Source organism: Abramis brama (genome assembly GCF_963993115.1).
Source record: "Abramis brama genome assembly, chromosome: 3".
In the NCBI taxonomy this organism is placed as follows: Eukaryota; Metazoa; Chordata; class Actinopteri; order Cypriniformes; family Leuciscidae; genus Abramis; species Abramis brama.
Genome location: NC_139965.1, coordinates 17787119 through 17802317, shown reverse-complemented (window position 1 = coordinate 17802317; position 15199 = coordinate 17787119). Strand labels below are relative to the sequence as shown.

Here is a 15199-nt window from a genome sequence, read left to right as displayed (position 1 = left end):
ATAAATTAATAAAAAATATACATAATAAAAATAAATTATAAAATATACTATAAAGTTATAAAAATGATAAATTAAAAATAACTTACTAATTAAATAACTAACTATATATATATATATATATATATATATATATATATATATATATGGGAGATAGCCAAGCCATATCTAGAGACAAAAAAAAAAAATCTAACACTTGGCCAGTGACCAACCATCCACAAATGCCCAAGGAACCACTCAGAGCAACCACAAAATGTGGCAAAAAAACACTCATACTTTCTTCAGAAAATGTAGTCTGTTTTTTCTTTCTCTTACCTTTCTGAAGACATTGTCCTCTCCAGTGTCAGGACTGAGAAATCCATCTGTATCGCTGCCTGAGTCTCGAAATGTGACTGTTTCTGAATTGCAAGTGTGAAACTCTGGATACTGTGAACTCTCTGCAACAAACACACACATAAACACACATTTACACAATGGCAGACCAATTTAAAACTGCGTCCTAAAAGTCTCTAAATAAGTTATCTTACTCAAGCCCAATTTTTAAACAAAACGTGCGATTTCCCCTTCAGAACAGATCTTTGTACAACATTCACATGTATTCACTACAGCAAAGTCTGACAAACCTGGTGCGGTACTGACAGATGCTTCAAAATTGTATCATAGCGTGGATAAAACCATATCACGTGGGAGAGGAAACCATCATGACAAACCTCAACAGATTCCATCACCTAGAAAAAAATACCGCCTGTTTCCTTTGCTCTCTCGCTTTCACTTTCTACTGGGTTTTTTTAAGTGCAACACATTCTCTATATACGCTTAGTGTAAGTGAACAGGATCTGGGATCAACACTAGTAGATCTGTCACAAGAGTGTGAGCTTTGTCAGCTGTCTAACTGCCCACAGGTGGCTCCATGTCTTGGGAAGTGAAGGAGGGGTCTCGCTAAAACCACTACAGCTGCCCATTCTCAATGTGTGTGTGTGTGTGTGCTCTTAATGAACCAATGCTGTAGTAAAAGCAAACATCATTACAAACAACTGAGAATATAAACGCAGGCCACAACAGGCCTCTGAGAAGAACGGCAGAATTTAGTATCTATATATCAGTTTCGTTTCAATGACAAAAATATTGTATGAATGTTCTTGACATGATTCATTTGATGAAGGTGATGTGTCATTTTTAGAAGTAAAAAAAAAAACCTGTCCCAGTACCTGGAAATTGAAAACACTGGGGCTCTGTGTTTGCTTCTTAACATTGTTATTAAGTGTTTTGTACATTTTGTACATTTTGTACAAGATAAAAGCATTTCAAAACAAACTTCCTGGTTAAACATTAAAGCACACTAGAGTGAAAACCATGTAAATGGTTTCCATATTTTGTCAAATGTGGCAAAATTATCCACAAATAAATAAATAAATCACTGAAAAACTGAGGTGCATAGGCTCAGATCAATGAGACCTACGATCAATCAGTTCCAAACAGATACAAAACCTGTGCTAATTGAAAGAAAACAAGTCGACAAAAAGATTGACTCCAATATTCGGTGAAATTATAGCATAACGAGCGATTTACAAGCAATTTTTAAAAGGCCGGTCATTTTTGAAGGCGTTACAGGGTTTTCAACACAGTTTAAGGGTTACATAAAATGTAAAATAAAACCTAACTTTATTTCAGCATGGTTTTCAAAGCATTTTACTGTGATGAAACTGCAACGCTGTTAAATGTTGTAAAAAGGTGTCATGCTTACAAGGAAGTGATCAATGAATATAATCCTGCTTCCTGCACTTATAACAATCGCAGTGATTCCAACTAAGTTGTGTGTTTAAGACAATCCATTCAGGGGAGTCTAACTGGGAAAAAGAAAGCTATAGGTCACTACATATTCACAGTACAAACAAATCATTCTGTATGGTTGAAACACACTTTTCATTAAACAGGAGATCTCTCTTTTCAGCACTGCATCATATGTTTGTGGTTTTAATGTATGTTTTTTTTTTATATCAGCCACTGCTTGTGTATTGAAGCTGAATACACTGAAGGTACAAGTAAAGATAAAGTCATCATGCTCCTCTATACAAGCATCAAGCATACTATCTTCTGTTCCATGCTTCATTTGAGAACTAACAGAGTTCAATCTCTGTAGACACACTCCAACAACGCAACTTCACATCGCAAAGTTCCCGCCTTCCTGAGAAACTAGCAAACCATACATATTGTACAGAAGCCTCAAAGGGACAAAAGTCAAAACAACCTGTTCAATTCTAAGGGTCAGAGAGAGGGTGGAAATGTTTTTGCTACAAGAAACTATGACTAACTTTACAGCTTGACTATCCTGTCTAACAGACAGCATCCCGACAGTCATGGACCCTCATAAGTGAGCACACATGCCACATTAAATACAGCTCATCACATGAAGTGCATGAGCAATGTGACTCACGAATGATTCAAATAGAAAATTGTTAACATGTTGCTAAGCTTACTTCATAAGCATAAGAAAGCATAAACATTCCCAGGAACAGTTTAAGATCATAAAAGTAGACATTAAAAAACATACATTACTGTTCAAAGGTTTTGAATTATTAAGACTTTTTAATGTTTTTGAAAGAAGTATCTTATGCTCACCAAGGCTGCATTTATTCAATCAAAAATTATTACAATTTAAGTTAAGTTTTATGCTTTAAAATGTAATTAATGTAGTTAACTAATTCCTATGATGGTAAATGGAAATAATTCTAATAGACTGATTTGCTGAAACATTTGCTTCTTATTATAAATAATATAAATAATAAGTAATATTATAATAATTTTATTTTAAAAAAATTATGATTTCCACATTATTAAGCAGCAAAAACTGTTTTTTTAATAAGACCCTACTAGGTAAATAATAGCATTGATTAACGTCACAATATGATAGCAGGGATGTGTGATCTTACCTGTGGACAGGCTGTGTCTCTTCTGAGAAACACTGGAACACAATGCGTCTTTGTCTCTGTGGATCTGGAGACAGAAAGAGGAAGATATGGTTTTATGCATGTGACTGTCTAACTGGAAAGAATTGCTTGACATACTGAAAAAAATAATAATAAACATCAGATGCATGACAATACAACTTGAATTTGTTCAGTTTTTTTCTAATTGCTGAAACGGTCAGTGAAAATGAGGGTTGCTAACAAAAGCATAGGCAACAGGGAAACAGAAGCAGCAGCTTCGCTCACATATGCTCAGAGACTGCAGCATACATGAAGTTTGAGCTCAGTCTGCGGTTTGTGGAGCCCATAACAGCTGCATCTCACTCATCATAGACCACACACCACCTCACACCAGCCCTGAGGGACAACGGAGGCTTCAGCAATCAGGATCCAATGATGAGATGGTCCCCACAAGCCAGACATCCAAACAAACTACACTGCTGACTGGATTCAATCCAATTACATATTAGAAACAAAGGCTGCAAAGGTAAAACCAGCATATAAAACAGATTCAGCTTAAATATGATAAGCTATGTTTGTGTGTGAAGAGAAGTTGTGCGCTACAGTGAATTCCCTGTCTTAATCCATAGTTACATTTAATAAAATATGTTTAAAAAAAATGACTAGTCTTGTAAGTATCAGTATAAATGTGTTGAAAACTACATCGTAGTTTTACACTTTTTGCCCTTAGTTACCAGCAAAAGCATGTTTATGAACATATGGAGCTAAAAGAGAAAACATTAGCATGTAGGCTAACTATAGGCTGAAAAACTGCCATAGTTATATGAAGTTCACAGGTGTGCACTTTTTTTGAAAAGCTTCGACTGTTGCTCATTTTTAATAATAGCCTATAAACATACCTGTGGCAACACATTAGTTGAATTGTGCAATATGTTAATACCAAGTGTGCCTCAAGTCCTGAAAAGTGAAGCCAGAACGTTTCGATCGCCCCCAGGTAATCTAATGGGACGCGAGACAAACTAAACTAATCAAATTGAAGTTACAAGTCAAATTTTTTTTTTCAAAGATGGTTTCTGTCATTTTTTTTAATCATGTTTATCAGTTTTTATCATGCTTCTGTAAGTTCAAGTGTTCTTTTTTAAATAAGTTTGGTTTTAGTTAGTTATTTGATGCAATCTGTTATCTGATTCTGAGGGAGAGTGGGCGGGGTTCCAAGATGTCAGCACCATATTTGGACATTGGCTGCTTCACTTCTCTACAATGGAAGAGATTGAGTGCGTAGTCTGTATTTATTTATTTTTTTACAGACTATGGTTATTACACCTAGTTGCACAGCAACCACACGCTAGTGAACTATAAGTAGGAGCTGTTTACACAACACTGTTGTACAACTAAAAACTGGACACTTTTTATGGGTTTTGACCATTCATTTACGCAACAAGGGCGTTTGGGTGCCTGAAAATGCAAACTTTTGAAAGTCGTTTTGACGACGTTGTCGCCTGTACGCGAAACACACCAAGTAAGAACTGTTGAGTTTTCAGTATGTCGCTGTTGTTTAAGGCAGAACCATTTATTGCAATTATTATAGTAGTAAATACTATTTATTATATGCTACCGGTCAACATTTTGGGGTCATTTGGGGTCAGTATTTACTTTTATTCAGCAAGGACACATTTAAAAGATGTTACGAAATATTTATATTTCAATAAAAATGCTGTTCTTTATATTCATTGAACACACGAAGAATATTCCACAAAAATATTCAGCTAAAGTATTATTATTTTTTAACATTACATTTTATAAAATGTCAAAAAAGAAAAACAGTCGAGTCACGAACGCCGTGCTACGTTAGATTTCACTATGCGTAATTCCTATCGACCAGCTCACTTTGCACGGCGTTCGTGACTCGATTAGTCGAGACTGTTTTCCAAGATGGCTCCTGCATGTAAACGCGTAATGTACTGTCTTTATAAAGTCTCTTCTTATTAAACTGTCTGTACAATTACAAAGTTCTCAATGCTTCGGTTTGCATGTAGGGACCCTCATTATGCTATCGTGTTAGTGTGAGGCTATTTTGAGCCTTGTTAGTGGTATTAACTAGCGATTTACTTTTACTTACTCTGTGCCCCATATACTAGTGTTATCAGCTAATCTGTTTTTAAAGATAAAACTCTATACATTCGATTTTCATGAAAACGCATCGCAGGGAACGATCGACTCGGTAACCATGTGTTAATTACCCCTAGGTTCATATTTCACTGGATTTGTCCTTTAAAGTCATGGAGCATTAGCATTTCTTGTGTATCTAGTATACTATACTTCCTTTTTCAAAGACCAGTTTCAGTCTGTATTAAGAGGTCCAAACACTGCCATGCATGATTGCCTACTATATGTCAGCTTTTGATCTGAGGCACTGAAAGGGTGAATACATACAGTCTATTGGAAATGTTTACACAGATCTCATGTTACGGGCAGTACTGGTACTGAACAGCAACCTGTACAAAGCTCCCACAATAGAAAGCCTGTATTAAAGCGACCTGCACAGCTGATGGTTATTCACTCGGCTGGAAAGCACAGTGAAAGGCTCTTTCGCCTTTGTTATAATCCAGCTACAGGGTCACACAGGTGATTCAAGATGGGACGGGGGAGAAAGATGGTCAGCAAAGGATACCAAGAGGGAGGGATTACAGGAGAAAAACGTGAAGAAAAAGGACGAACGAGAGAAATCGCTTCTGATTTGACCCAGGAGCAGCTCACATTTCCATCCTGGCCAGGGAATAATTATGTTCACACCCTTTGAGCTTGTCAAAAAGCAAGTAGCTATGCACAGTTTTAAAGCAATTAACAATGCACAACACTCCATTGATGAGCACGTCCATGCCAGGGCTCTGACTATCGACTCTGTGCCTCTGGGAAGGAGAACACTGCTGTCTGTTGTCCCGAGCACAGACCCTGCCTACAGACAGGCCACAAAGCACAAGCACACACTCTTTGGGTTATTTGTAGCAGTTCCCATCATAGTGTGATGGTATCTCACATCCACTGTCGCTGAAAAACAAATACTCTGATGTAAAAAAGATTATAAATGAAAAAGAGCTTTTTAGGCGTAGGTGTCAGCGGTCAAACTATAAATGAGATCTACAGTTGTCAGTTTGTGACCTGGTAAATTGAGGGTTTGTGTAATTGTAAAGTGTACGAGATGCTTTCGTTGGATACATTTATCCTTTTGGGATTTTATTTTTAAGATTTGCTCCCACTAAAATCAGATGTCCAGGGGTAAAAAGACAGCCTGTAGAGAAATAAAATGTGGACTGTGAGATTATTTGAGAGAAAAAAAAAAGTATTATGCACAAAACAATTACAGCCATTTATCATACACTACCATCAAAAAGTTTGGGGCTGGTAAGATTTTTAATGTTTTTGAAAGAAGTAGTTTTCTATTCTAATGTTTTAAAATGTAATGTAATTTTCAGCATCATTACTCCAATTTTCAGTGTCACATGATCCTTCAGAAATCATTAATATACTGATTTTCTGTTCAAGAATAATTTCTTAATATTTTTGTGAAAACCATGATATATATTTCTGGATTCTTTGATGAATAGAATGTTTAAAAAACAGTATTTATTTGGAATAGAAAACTTTTGTAACATTATAAATGTATTTACTGTTAATCAATTTAATAGTTACATCTTTGCTGAGGAAAAATAAAAGAAAAAATAAAATAATAATAATAATAATAATAATAATAAAAAGTTAATAAATTAATAACATACATACACTGTATATGTATATGTATATGTATATGTATATATATATATATATATATATATATTATATATATATATATATATATATATATATATATATATATATATATATATATATATATATATAGACGCAGTTCTTCTACATGAAGTCTGTCACCATTTTTTCTGTTTGTTAATTTAATCCCAGATGGACCATGTGGAGCATACTGGCAGTTTTCAGACTCCTTGTGAATCTCACTGCATCTCTTACTGCCACAAAGCTATATGTACACAAAAGAACTCAAATACATAAGATAAAGAGGGACTTCATTCAACATGCAATAGTATATGCTTACACCCTTAAAAAATAAATGTTCTTTATTCGCATTAAAGGTTTAATGAAGAACCTTTAACATCCATGTGTAACGGAGGCCATCTAGTAGTCGCTGTGCGAGTAAACCTCACTCCTCTGATCTCAATAGGCGCTCTAGCGGCAGATGCTACGGGCTGCAGTCTTTAGCCTCCTTGTTAAAGCGCCTGACTCTCACACCGGAGACCTGAGTTCAAGGCCCGCACAGAGCGGGGCGAGTAGGACCCGGGTAGAGGGGTTACATTGGTGCCGTGACCCGGATGGGAGTGAGGTTTAGGGGGATGAGTGTAACGGAGGCCAGCTAGTAGTTGCTGTGCGAGTAAACCTCAATCCTCTGATCTCAACAGGCACTCTAGCGACAGACGCTAGGGGCTGCAGTCTTTAGCCTCCTTATTAGAGCGCCTGACTCTCACGTCAGAGAGAGGGTTCACAGGGTTCACGTCACAGGGTTCGAGGACCGCACAGACCGGGGCAAGTAGGACCCATGTGGAAGGGTAACACATGGAACCTTTCCATTCCACAAAGGGTTGTTAACAGTGAAAAAAAAAAAAAAAGCGCATTCTTCACACACGCACGCACACACGGTTCTTTATAAAACAAATCACTCAAAAGTTTCTGAAATCTATAGAATCACTGCGACAACCCCCTATTGAAACATTTATATTTAAGAGTAAATGGAGGTGCATTCATCAAGTTGCCATTAATTTCACTTTACTCAGTTCAAAATGCACTTTCTGAAAAATGAGCTTGAATCCATAAATAACGACAAAAGGTAAACGTAGAGCTATAGTGCAGCAGTTAGCACACAAACTCCTGACACATCGAGTTGTGAAGCTCATGCAGGCAATGCAGGTTTGAGGCATTTCCTCTTTCTCCAATCTGATAAAGGAGAAAAAGCACATTGTAACATCAAATAGAAAACTGCATTATTAGCTGCATGTCAATATTATATATTATATGATGCTCTGAATACACTGCACATATCACTCTGCAGTTTCAAACCACTCTCCGTAACACAGGCCCAAACCCTGAAAGTCTGTTCAGAGCCAAACATGGCCCAATGTCCCTTTCTAGGATCTGGCACCACTGCCGTTCTCACTGCATATTTGCGGCGCTAGGAGAGAGACCAAAAAGGCAGTGCCAGCAGACTCCGTTGAACACAGAGAATTCAGAAGTGTACCCAATAAAAACACATCTGGTTTGAAAGTGCACAGACTGTGCGCTGGCTCTCGATGCATGCAGCGGGAACAAAAGCTGTGATACAAAAGCAATTGCTTTGGGAATAAATTTATGGCACGATAAGAACACGTTAATCAGTGAGACATTTTGAATCAAAATTTTGTGCCTGACATTGCTATGTTCCTACAGAACCATTTTTGTTCCCAAGATCGCGGTGCTTAATCTGTGCAAAGCTCCAAAATCTCCAGTTAGTGCTGATTGTAAAGATGGTGATTTTTAGTTGCAGAACAGCGCTATGAAGTCACTTGGCCGGCGGCCCGTTTCCATCATTCTCTCCAGGCTAAGAGCCAAAGGAAACCGTTAGGATTTGAGCAGCGGCTCCCAGACTGTCACCAAACTGAGCCGCCCCTTCGACTCACGCAGTTCTTGACCTCCACATGCATGCGCAAACACACACACACACACTCATGCACAAACTCCATTTACAGTCAAAACATTGTATCTGAGCTTTCCCAGAGGCATTGCTCCAACCCAACAGCCATCCAGTCTTTAGGAGTCATTAAGAACGGAAGGCTCTTAAATCCATCTAGAGAAATGTACTGAATCAAATGTGCTAGATTGAAGTCATTAAGGAACAGTATTCACAATCTATTTTACTTCTGAAATACAGTACAGTTTAAAAGTTTGGGGACAGTACGTTTTTTTTAAAGGAAATTAATACTTGGGTGGATGCATTAAATTGATCAAAAGTGACAGAAATAAATCTTTTGAACTTTCTATTCATCAAAAAATCATGATAAAACTGTATCATGGTTTCCATAAATATATTAAGCAGCACGGCCATTTTCAACATTGATAATAATAAGAATTGTTTCTTGAGCAGCAAATCAGCATATTAGAATGATTTCTGAAGGATCAAGTGACACTGAAGACTGGATAAATTATGCTGAAAATTCAGCTTTGCATCATAGGAATAAATTACATTTTCAAATAAACTCAAAGAGAAAACCATTATTTTAAATGGTGGTAATATTTCAGAATATTACAATTCTCACTGTATTTTTGATAAAGTAAATGCATCCTTGGTGAGGCATCCTCTCCTTTCAAAAACATGAACAATCTTACAGACTCCAAACATTTGAATGGAAGTGTATGAAGTATTTCTGAGTGGAAAAAACATATTCAATGAGAAAAAGAAAATTGTGGTGTGGGACTTAATTTATCAATCAGGAATTAACTTGATTTTGCAAAGTGGACTATGACAAAAGGTTGAAAATAAGAGCGATTGATCCCCTCAAAAGGAAAGTAGTTGAGATTTTTACAAAGAAATTGTACTTCTTAAGAATAATGTGCAATGATGAATAATTTACAATAAAACTGAATTCTGTTTATGTTGACTTAAGTGTATTGAATCAACTGTGCTGAATCAAATGAATTGCCATGTGAGAGTTACATTTGAGATACGCAAAAGCTTTATGCCGGTAACATTGAACACATACAGTTCAATAGCTTATTGAGAACTTAAGGATTTGAGGCTGGAAAGAAGTGACATCTGTAATAATGGTTGTAAAGACAGATCAAGCCTCACGTCTTCAGTGCCTGATCAAACTGGCAGATCAGTGCTTCAGGGTATTTGTATGTTGAACCAAATTAAACGGCTGAAAACGAGCCGCACCTTGTGCACACACACACACACACACACACACACTTCAGACTGTATGACATGAAGTGCGAATGCCAGATGTCTCAACCCAACAAAAGAGCTATGAATCAACAAATAAGACATGACACTGTTTGGGCACACAGAAAGAACAGCTGACTGCAGAGATTCCTGAATGGGACGCCAAAGACATGTCTATCACATTTGGCAAGAAGCAGAAGCAGAAACTTAACCTTAGCTTGTAAAAACACTGCAAGTTATTGATACTCTTTGACTCCTATGAAAAACATATACCATTCATAATCAGTGCATACAGTATATAGGAAAGATCTGTTCTGAAACTCTAGTGAGACGATTTCAACGTGAACTCAAACATTTCTCATCACAGTTTTCCCAGATCAATGTATCTAATGGTTGATGGTGTCCACATTTATTTTATAACACTGTATTCTTACAACATATCTCTTAAATTTGCTATTTTATGCAATTATCCAAATACAAAATGTACAACTACTGATATACTCAAAAATAAATACTGATATAATATCTAAAATAGATATGTTAAGCATTGTAATGCTTGCTAATGAATTATAAAACAACATTACCGCACAAAACTTGTGCTGTGGACCTCAAGTTTAAAACCTACAAGTTATATTATATAAAGTCCCAATGCAACAGCACTGAATGACAACATTTCAGATCTCCTTACCTTGATCAAAACTACATCCACAGTTCTCTCTCCTTTGGCACACAAACTATACCTCCGCTTGTATCGTTCGTACATCTTTCCAACACACGCAAGGAGAAACTGTGACACTGAACAAAGCTTATTTCCCACATGAGGTCCTGACAGGCACAATCTCCATGGCTCAAGCGTTTGGAAAAATGAGACGCTCCTAATCTTTCACATCTGTGTGAAAGGCCGGCCCCTTTCCCTCGCTCATCCCCCTCTCCCCTCTTCTCTCTCTCTCTCTCTCTCTCTCTCTCTCTCTCACACACACAGACAGTCGCATATGCAAACAGTCTCTTTTCCGCTTTCATTGCGCCTACCACACCATCCCAACCCTATCGGCTCTTTCTCACACATCTGCACATGGGTCATTCCTGCTATGCAGTGCATTTACCCCATGTGTTTTAATATATTGGATCAACTATTATTTACACAATTTATACAGTTTGGTTCACAATTAAGTGACCATGAATTTAAACTAATTTCCTTGAGGAGCAGATGTTTATATTCACAGTGCATCTGCTCTGCAAAGGAAATTAGTTTAAATTCATGGTCACTTAATTGTGAACCAAACTATGTGAATTGTGAAAATAATATTTGATTGTTGTCATGCAAAAATTCTTTCTCTAACCAAAGATCAATCTATAGCCAGGGTTGTTATCACTGACTGAAACTATAACTCTTAAAAACACTTAGATTAAGCAAAAAATTATCTTTAACAATCATTAACTGAAATAAAATATGATATATATATATGGGTACACACATATACACATAGGTGAAAGTATAGCAATAAAAAGCATATCAACTTTCCCTGCTCTTAGTTTTTTATTTTCCCAAAACTAACAAAAGCCAGTTCCTTGATGATATCATCCTCCAGGAAGTAACATCATTTGGCTAAGAAAACAGCAGCGCTAGTATCAGCAAGTATTAGAAATGGATTTGAGGAATTGGTTGTTAATTTAGTTTTTTTTTTTTTTTTTTTGGTGAAACAAAACAAGCTGACAAGCAAGTTAACTGTCAATAGCTCAATGAGGAAATGGCTAACTTTAGCCCTTAATGTTTTATCCTGTTAATTGAGTTGCCCTTGTATAAATAATCAAGTAATTAAAGTATCTTAGCTTGACCAGAGTATACTTCTGATATACCCTTTTATAGAAATACTTCCTTGTTAGCATTTTTACCAAGTTAGAAAAAAATACCGCAGAACAAAAATGACCCAAATAGTCACCTTTCTCTCTCTGTCACAGTTCTCCTTCCTTCTCTGAATCGAATGATCCCTGCAGGAAAGCCTATCCGGTGGGACACTCTGATAACAACCCTGATGCCTTTCTGATTGACACCACCATTGAAATGTTGTCAAAGCATCTCAGTGTTTCGCGCACCATGTATATACACAATCACAAACACACCCTCTGCCCAGAGGAAATGAGGCAGAGCAACACCTACTAGTGATTTCTTCCATCTGCTCATGATCTCAGTCCAGAGATGAACGAAGCAGAAACCGTGGCTTCGTGCGTTTCCAGGATGGGGCTGGTTATAATTACCAGGAAAAGGCCTTCAGCACTTGTGGTTCACATAAAAGGGTAACCCCAGCCCCCCATTCCCCCAAACAGTTATAAAGAAACCTGTGGATGAACAGCTGGCCCAGAGGTCACGACATAAAACTGTCAACATCCAACAGGAGAACGGATAATCAACAGCTTTTTTTTTTTCTACAGATCAAACCAAAGCACAGTGACAGCGTTACTTTTTGCCAACTGCTTTTTTTTTTAAACACACTATGTTTTTCACCCATTTATTGTAAGCGTTCAAAAATAGCATTCAAAAGTTTGGGGTCATTAAGATTTTCTTGTTTGTTTTTTTGTTAAAGAAATTATTACTTTTCTTCAGCAAGGACACATTAAACTGATCAGAAGTGATAGTAAATACATTTCCTCAAATAGTTGAAAGCGGTCCGGTTCCAGTAACACCTTTTAAAGACCCCCTGTGGTGTGTGTTTATACAGTATGTCTATGTGGTGTTTTTAATATGCTTTAAGACAAACCATGTGCATAAATTAACAATTGTAATCATTTCTACAGTTAGCTGTATCCTCTAATATTTTTATCTAGAGCCAAATGTGCTTCATTCAAGCCTTTTCTGTTCTGAGCGCATTGCTTCTCACTTCCGCTAAAGCGCCACATTAAGAGCTGCAGATGTCGCGGTTATATTAACAAGAGTAGAAAAAACAGTGAACAGCAAAATCGATTGATACTTTCAGAAGATAAGAATAAAGCAAATACCATTTATTTTATCTGTCAGGTAATTTACTCATATTTGTTGACTATTTTGACTCCAAAAAGTATTGTCTGAACCTCCGCTGGGAAAGAAATATAGAGACTGGACATCTTGGAACTTTAAATGAATACCCTTGACATGGAGAATACCTGAACCACACACACACACACACACACACACACACGTAGTTTGCAGCCATCTCTACTCTCTGTTCCAGTCCTCTAATTTGAACTCTCACAAAATAAACAAATCCACATTGCTTCTGGACTTCACGCCTCAACGCTACCACATCTAGTGTTTCTGTGACCACAGACACAAAAGCAACTCATTTACCTTGAATAACAGCAGCACAATCATGTTACGCTGTGTATGCAGCACTTTAGAGCAAACCAACAAAAAAGAAGCCAAAAATAATGTCATCTGGTTGCATTTACACCGCTGTACAAAAGTTTGGGGTAGGTAAAGAAATGTTATGTTTTTGCTCACCAAGGCTGCATTTATTTAATCATCTTCTATTTGAATATGTTTTGGTGATGCAAAGCTGAATTTTCAGTATCATTGCTCCAGTCTTCAGTGTCACATGATCCTTCAGAAATCACTCTAATATGCTTGTCTTGTACTCAAGAAACATTTCTTATTATTATTGTCAATGTTGAAAACAGTTGTGCTGCTTAATGTTTTTGTGGAAACCGTGATACATTTTTACATTATTTGTTTTTTTTCTGTCACTTTGGATCAATTTAGTCCATCTTTGCTATATCAAAGTATTAATTTATTTTTTAAAAATCATCTTACTGACCCCAACGTTTTGAACAGTGCTGTATTTCTGTTCTTTAATCTGCACTGGCTATATACATACCAATATATGATATTACTGCTTTATGTAACACGTAAGGCTGAAGATGAAAGGGGAGGACCACATCTGTTATCAGTTACACGTGGGCCCGACACCATGGGGACTCGACCAAAATGCAGCCGAGCAACAGGACATTAAGTTTTGTTTTTCATAGAAATATCGCCCCTATTTGGAGCTCGGTGCTCAAAATGACTTACTTCAAAGCAACTGTAAATACTGACTCCTTGCTGAATGTTAGGAACTTGCTGAATGGATCATAACAAAAAAGTATGAGCTTATTTTGGTTTAAAAAAAAAAGGTTTGACTCGTCTTGTTGGGTTTGCCAAGCATCATTAAACAACTTTATAAACAAACGTGGCACATAACATAACAGCCCAGCGTAACAACAGTCATAAGCATCCATCAAAATAAAACTAAAAATTGACAGTAAAAAAAACTTGGCAGCCCTAGAATTTTTGCAACCCAACAATCATGGGATGTCATTTAAGTCATGTCACAACATACACCCACAACATATTTCATAAGTTAAGTGTAGTAAATTAAATATATAGTCTAAAAAACACTATATTTTTAGTACTAACCAGTGGTGCATCTTTTTTGTCCATGATATCTGGCCACATTGTCTTTTGAAAGTCCTCCAAATGTGCATCTGACTCTGTAAGAGAACATTTAGCATTTATAATAACTTTAATTAGTCAGATATTAATTAGCAAAAAGGTAAAAGAACAAATAGTACAACAGTTCTTCATGAAAATAAAGAAAAAAAATTATCATTGATAACTAATTTTTTTTAAAACAACCAAGTATTCGTTCACTCAAGAACAGAAAATATGAGTCACTTTTTATTAAGTGATGAATGAACTAAAAACATGTCCTGCACCAACAAATACACGAACCAAACAGGGATATTTCTGGAAATTATAAGTCTGGCTATTTCGGTTCAGTTACGTAACTCCACTAAGATAACAATACCCCTTTAAAAACATGGGTGTACCAAATGTACTTTTTCGGTCACTGTGAGAACAGAGAAAAAAGGTCAGGAAATGGATGCTGACCTCGTCTTGTAACTTCACTTCCCTGGACATCCTATAATGACATCACCTGTTGCTAAGCTACATTTTGTTGTGTACATATATCATGATGAATACGCCCTGTTCTCTCAGGGGTGTGCGTGATGGAGGCACACAGACTACTTACAATTATTCTGTTGGATCTGAAAGGTATAATTACTTAATTTTGGTTTATTATGGAAGGCGGGTGCTTTTAAAGAGACTGTTACGCAATCACACTGCAATATTCAATCAGTGATGAAATTCAACTTGGATCTTGGCAATGGATTTTAGTACATTTCTCCTTGATTCAGAACATTTCATGTTTTGGACCAGCAATACTGTTGAAGCAACAATAAATATTTATGTCATCAAATGCATATGCTACCGTATTTTCTGTAA

At 36.6% G+C, this 15199-nt stretch overlaps 1 protein-coding gene across 17 annotated transcripts in view; it reads right to left on the bottom strand.

Annotated features, from left to right (window-relative positions):
* Nucleotides 1-15199, bottom strand: part of LOC311080248 (A-kinase anchoring protein 13) — a 75161-nt gene that overhangs the window by 31581 nt on the left and 28381 nt on the right. For all 17 annotated transcript variants that reach the window (XR_014605543.1, XR_014605544.1, XR_014605545.1 and 14 more), the window contains 3 exons: nt 14330-14403; nt 2928-2991; nt 313-434 (listed from right to left, as the gene is read on the bottom strand). Coding sequence is in view for 14 of the 17 variants with exons in the window: in XM_084110055.1 (XP_083966181.1) it covers nt 313-434; nt 2928-2991; nt 14330-14403 (260 nt within the window). In the remaining 3 variants the exon portion in view is untranslated. The remainder of the gene's footprint in view (nt 1-312; nt 435-2927; nt 2992-14329; nt 14404-15199) is intronic.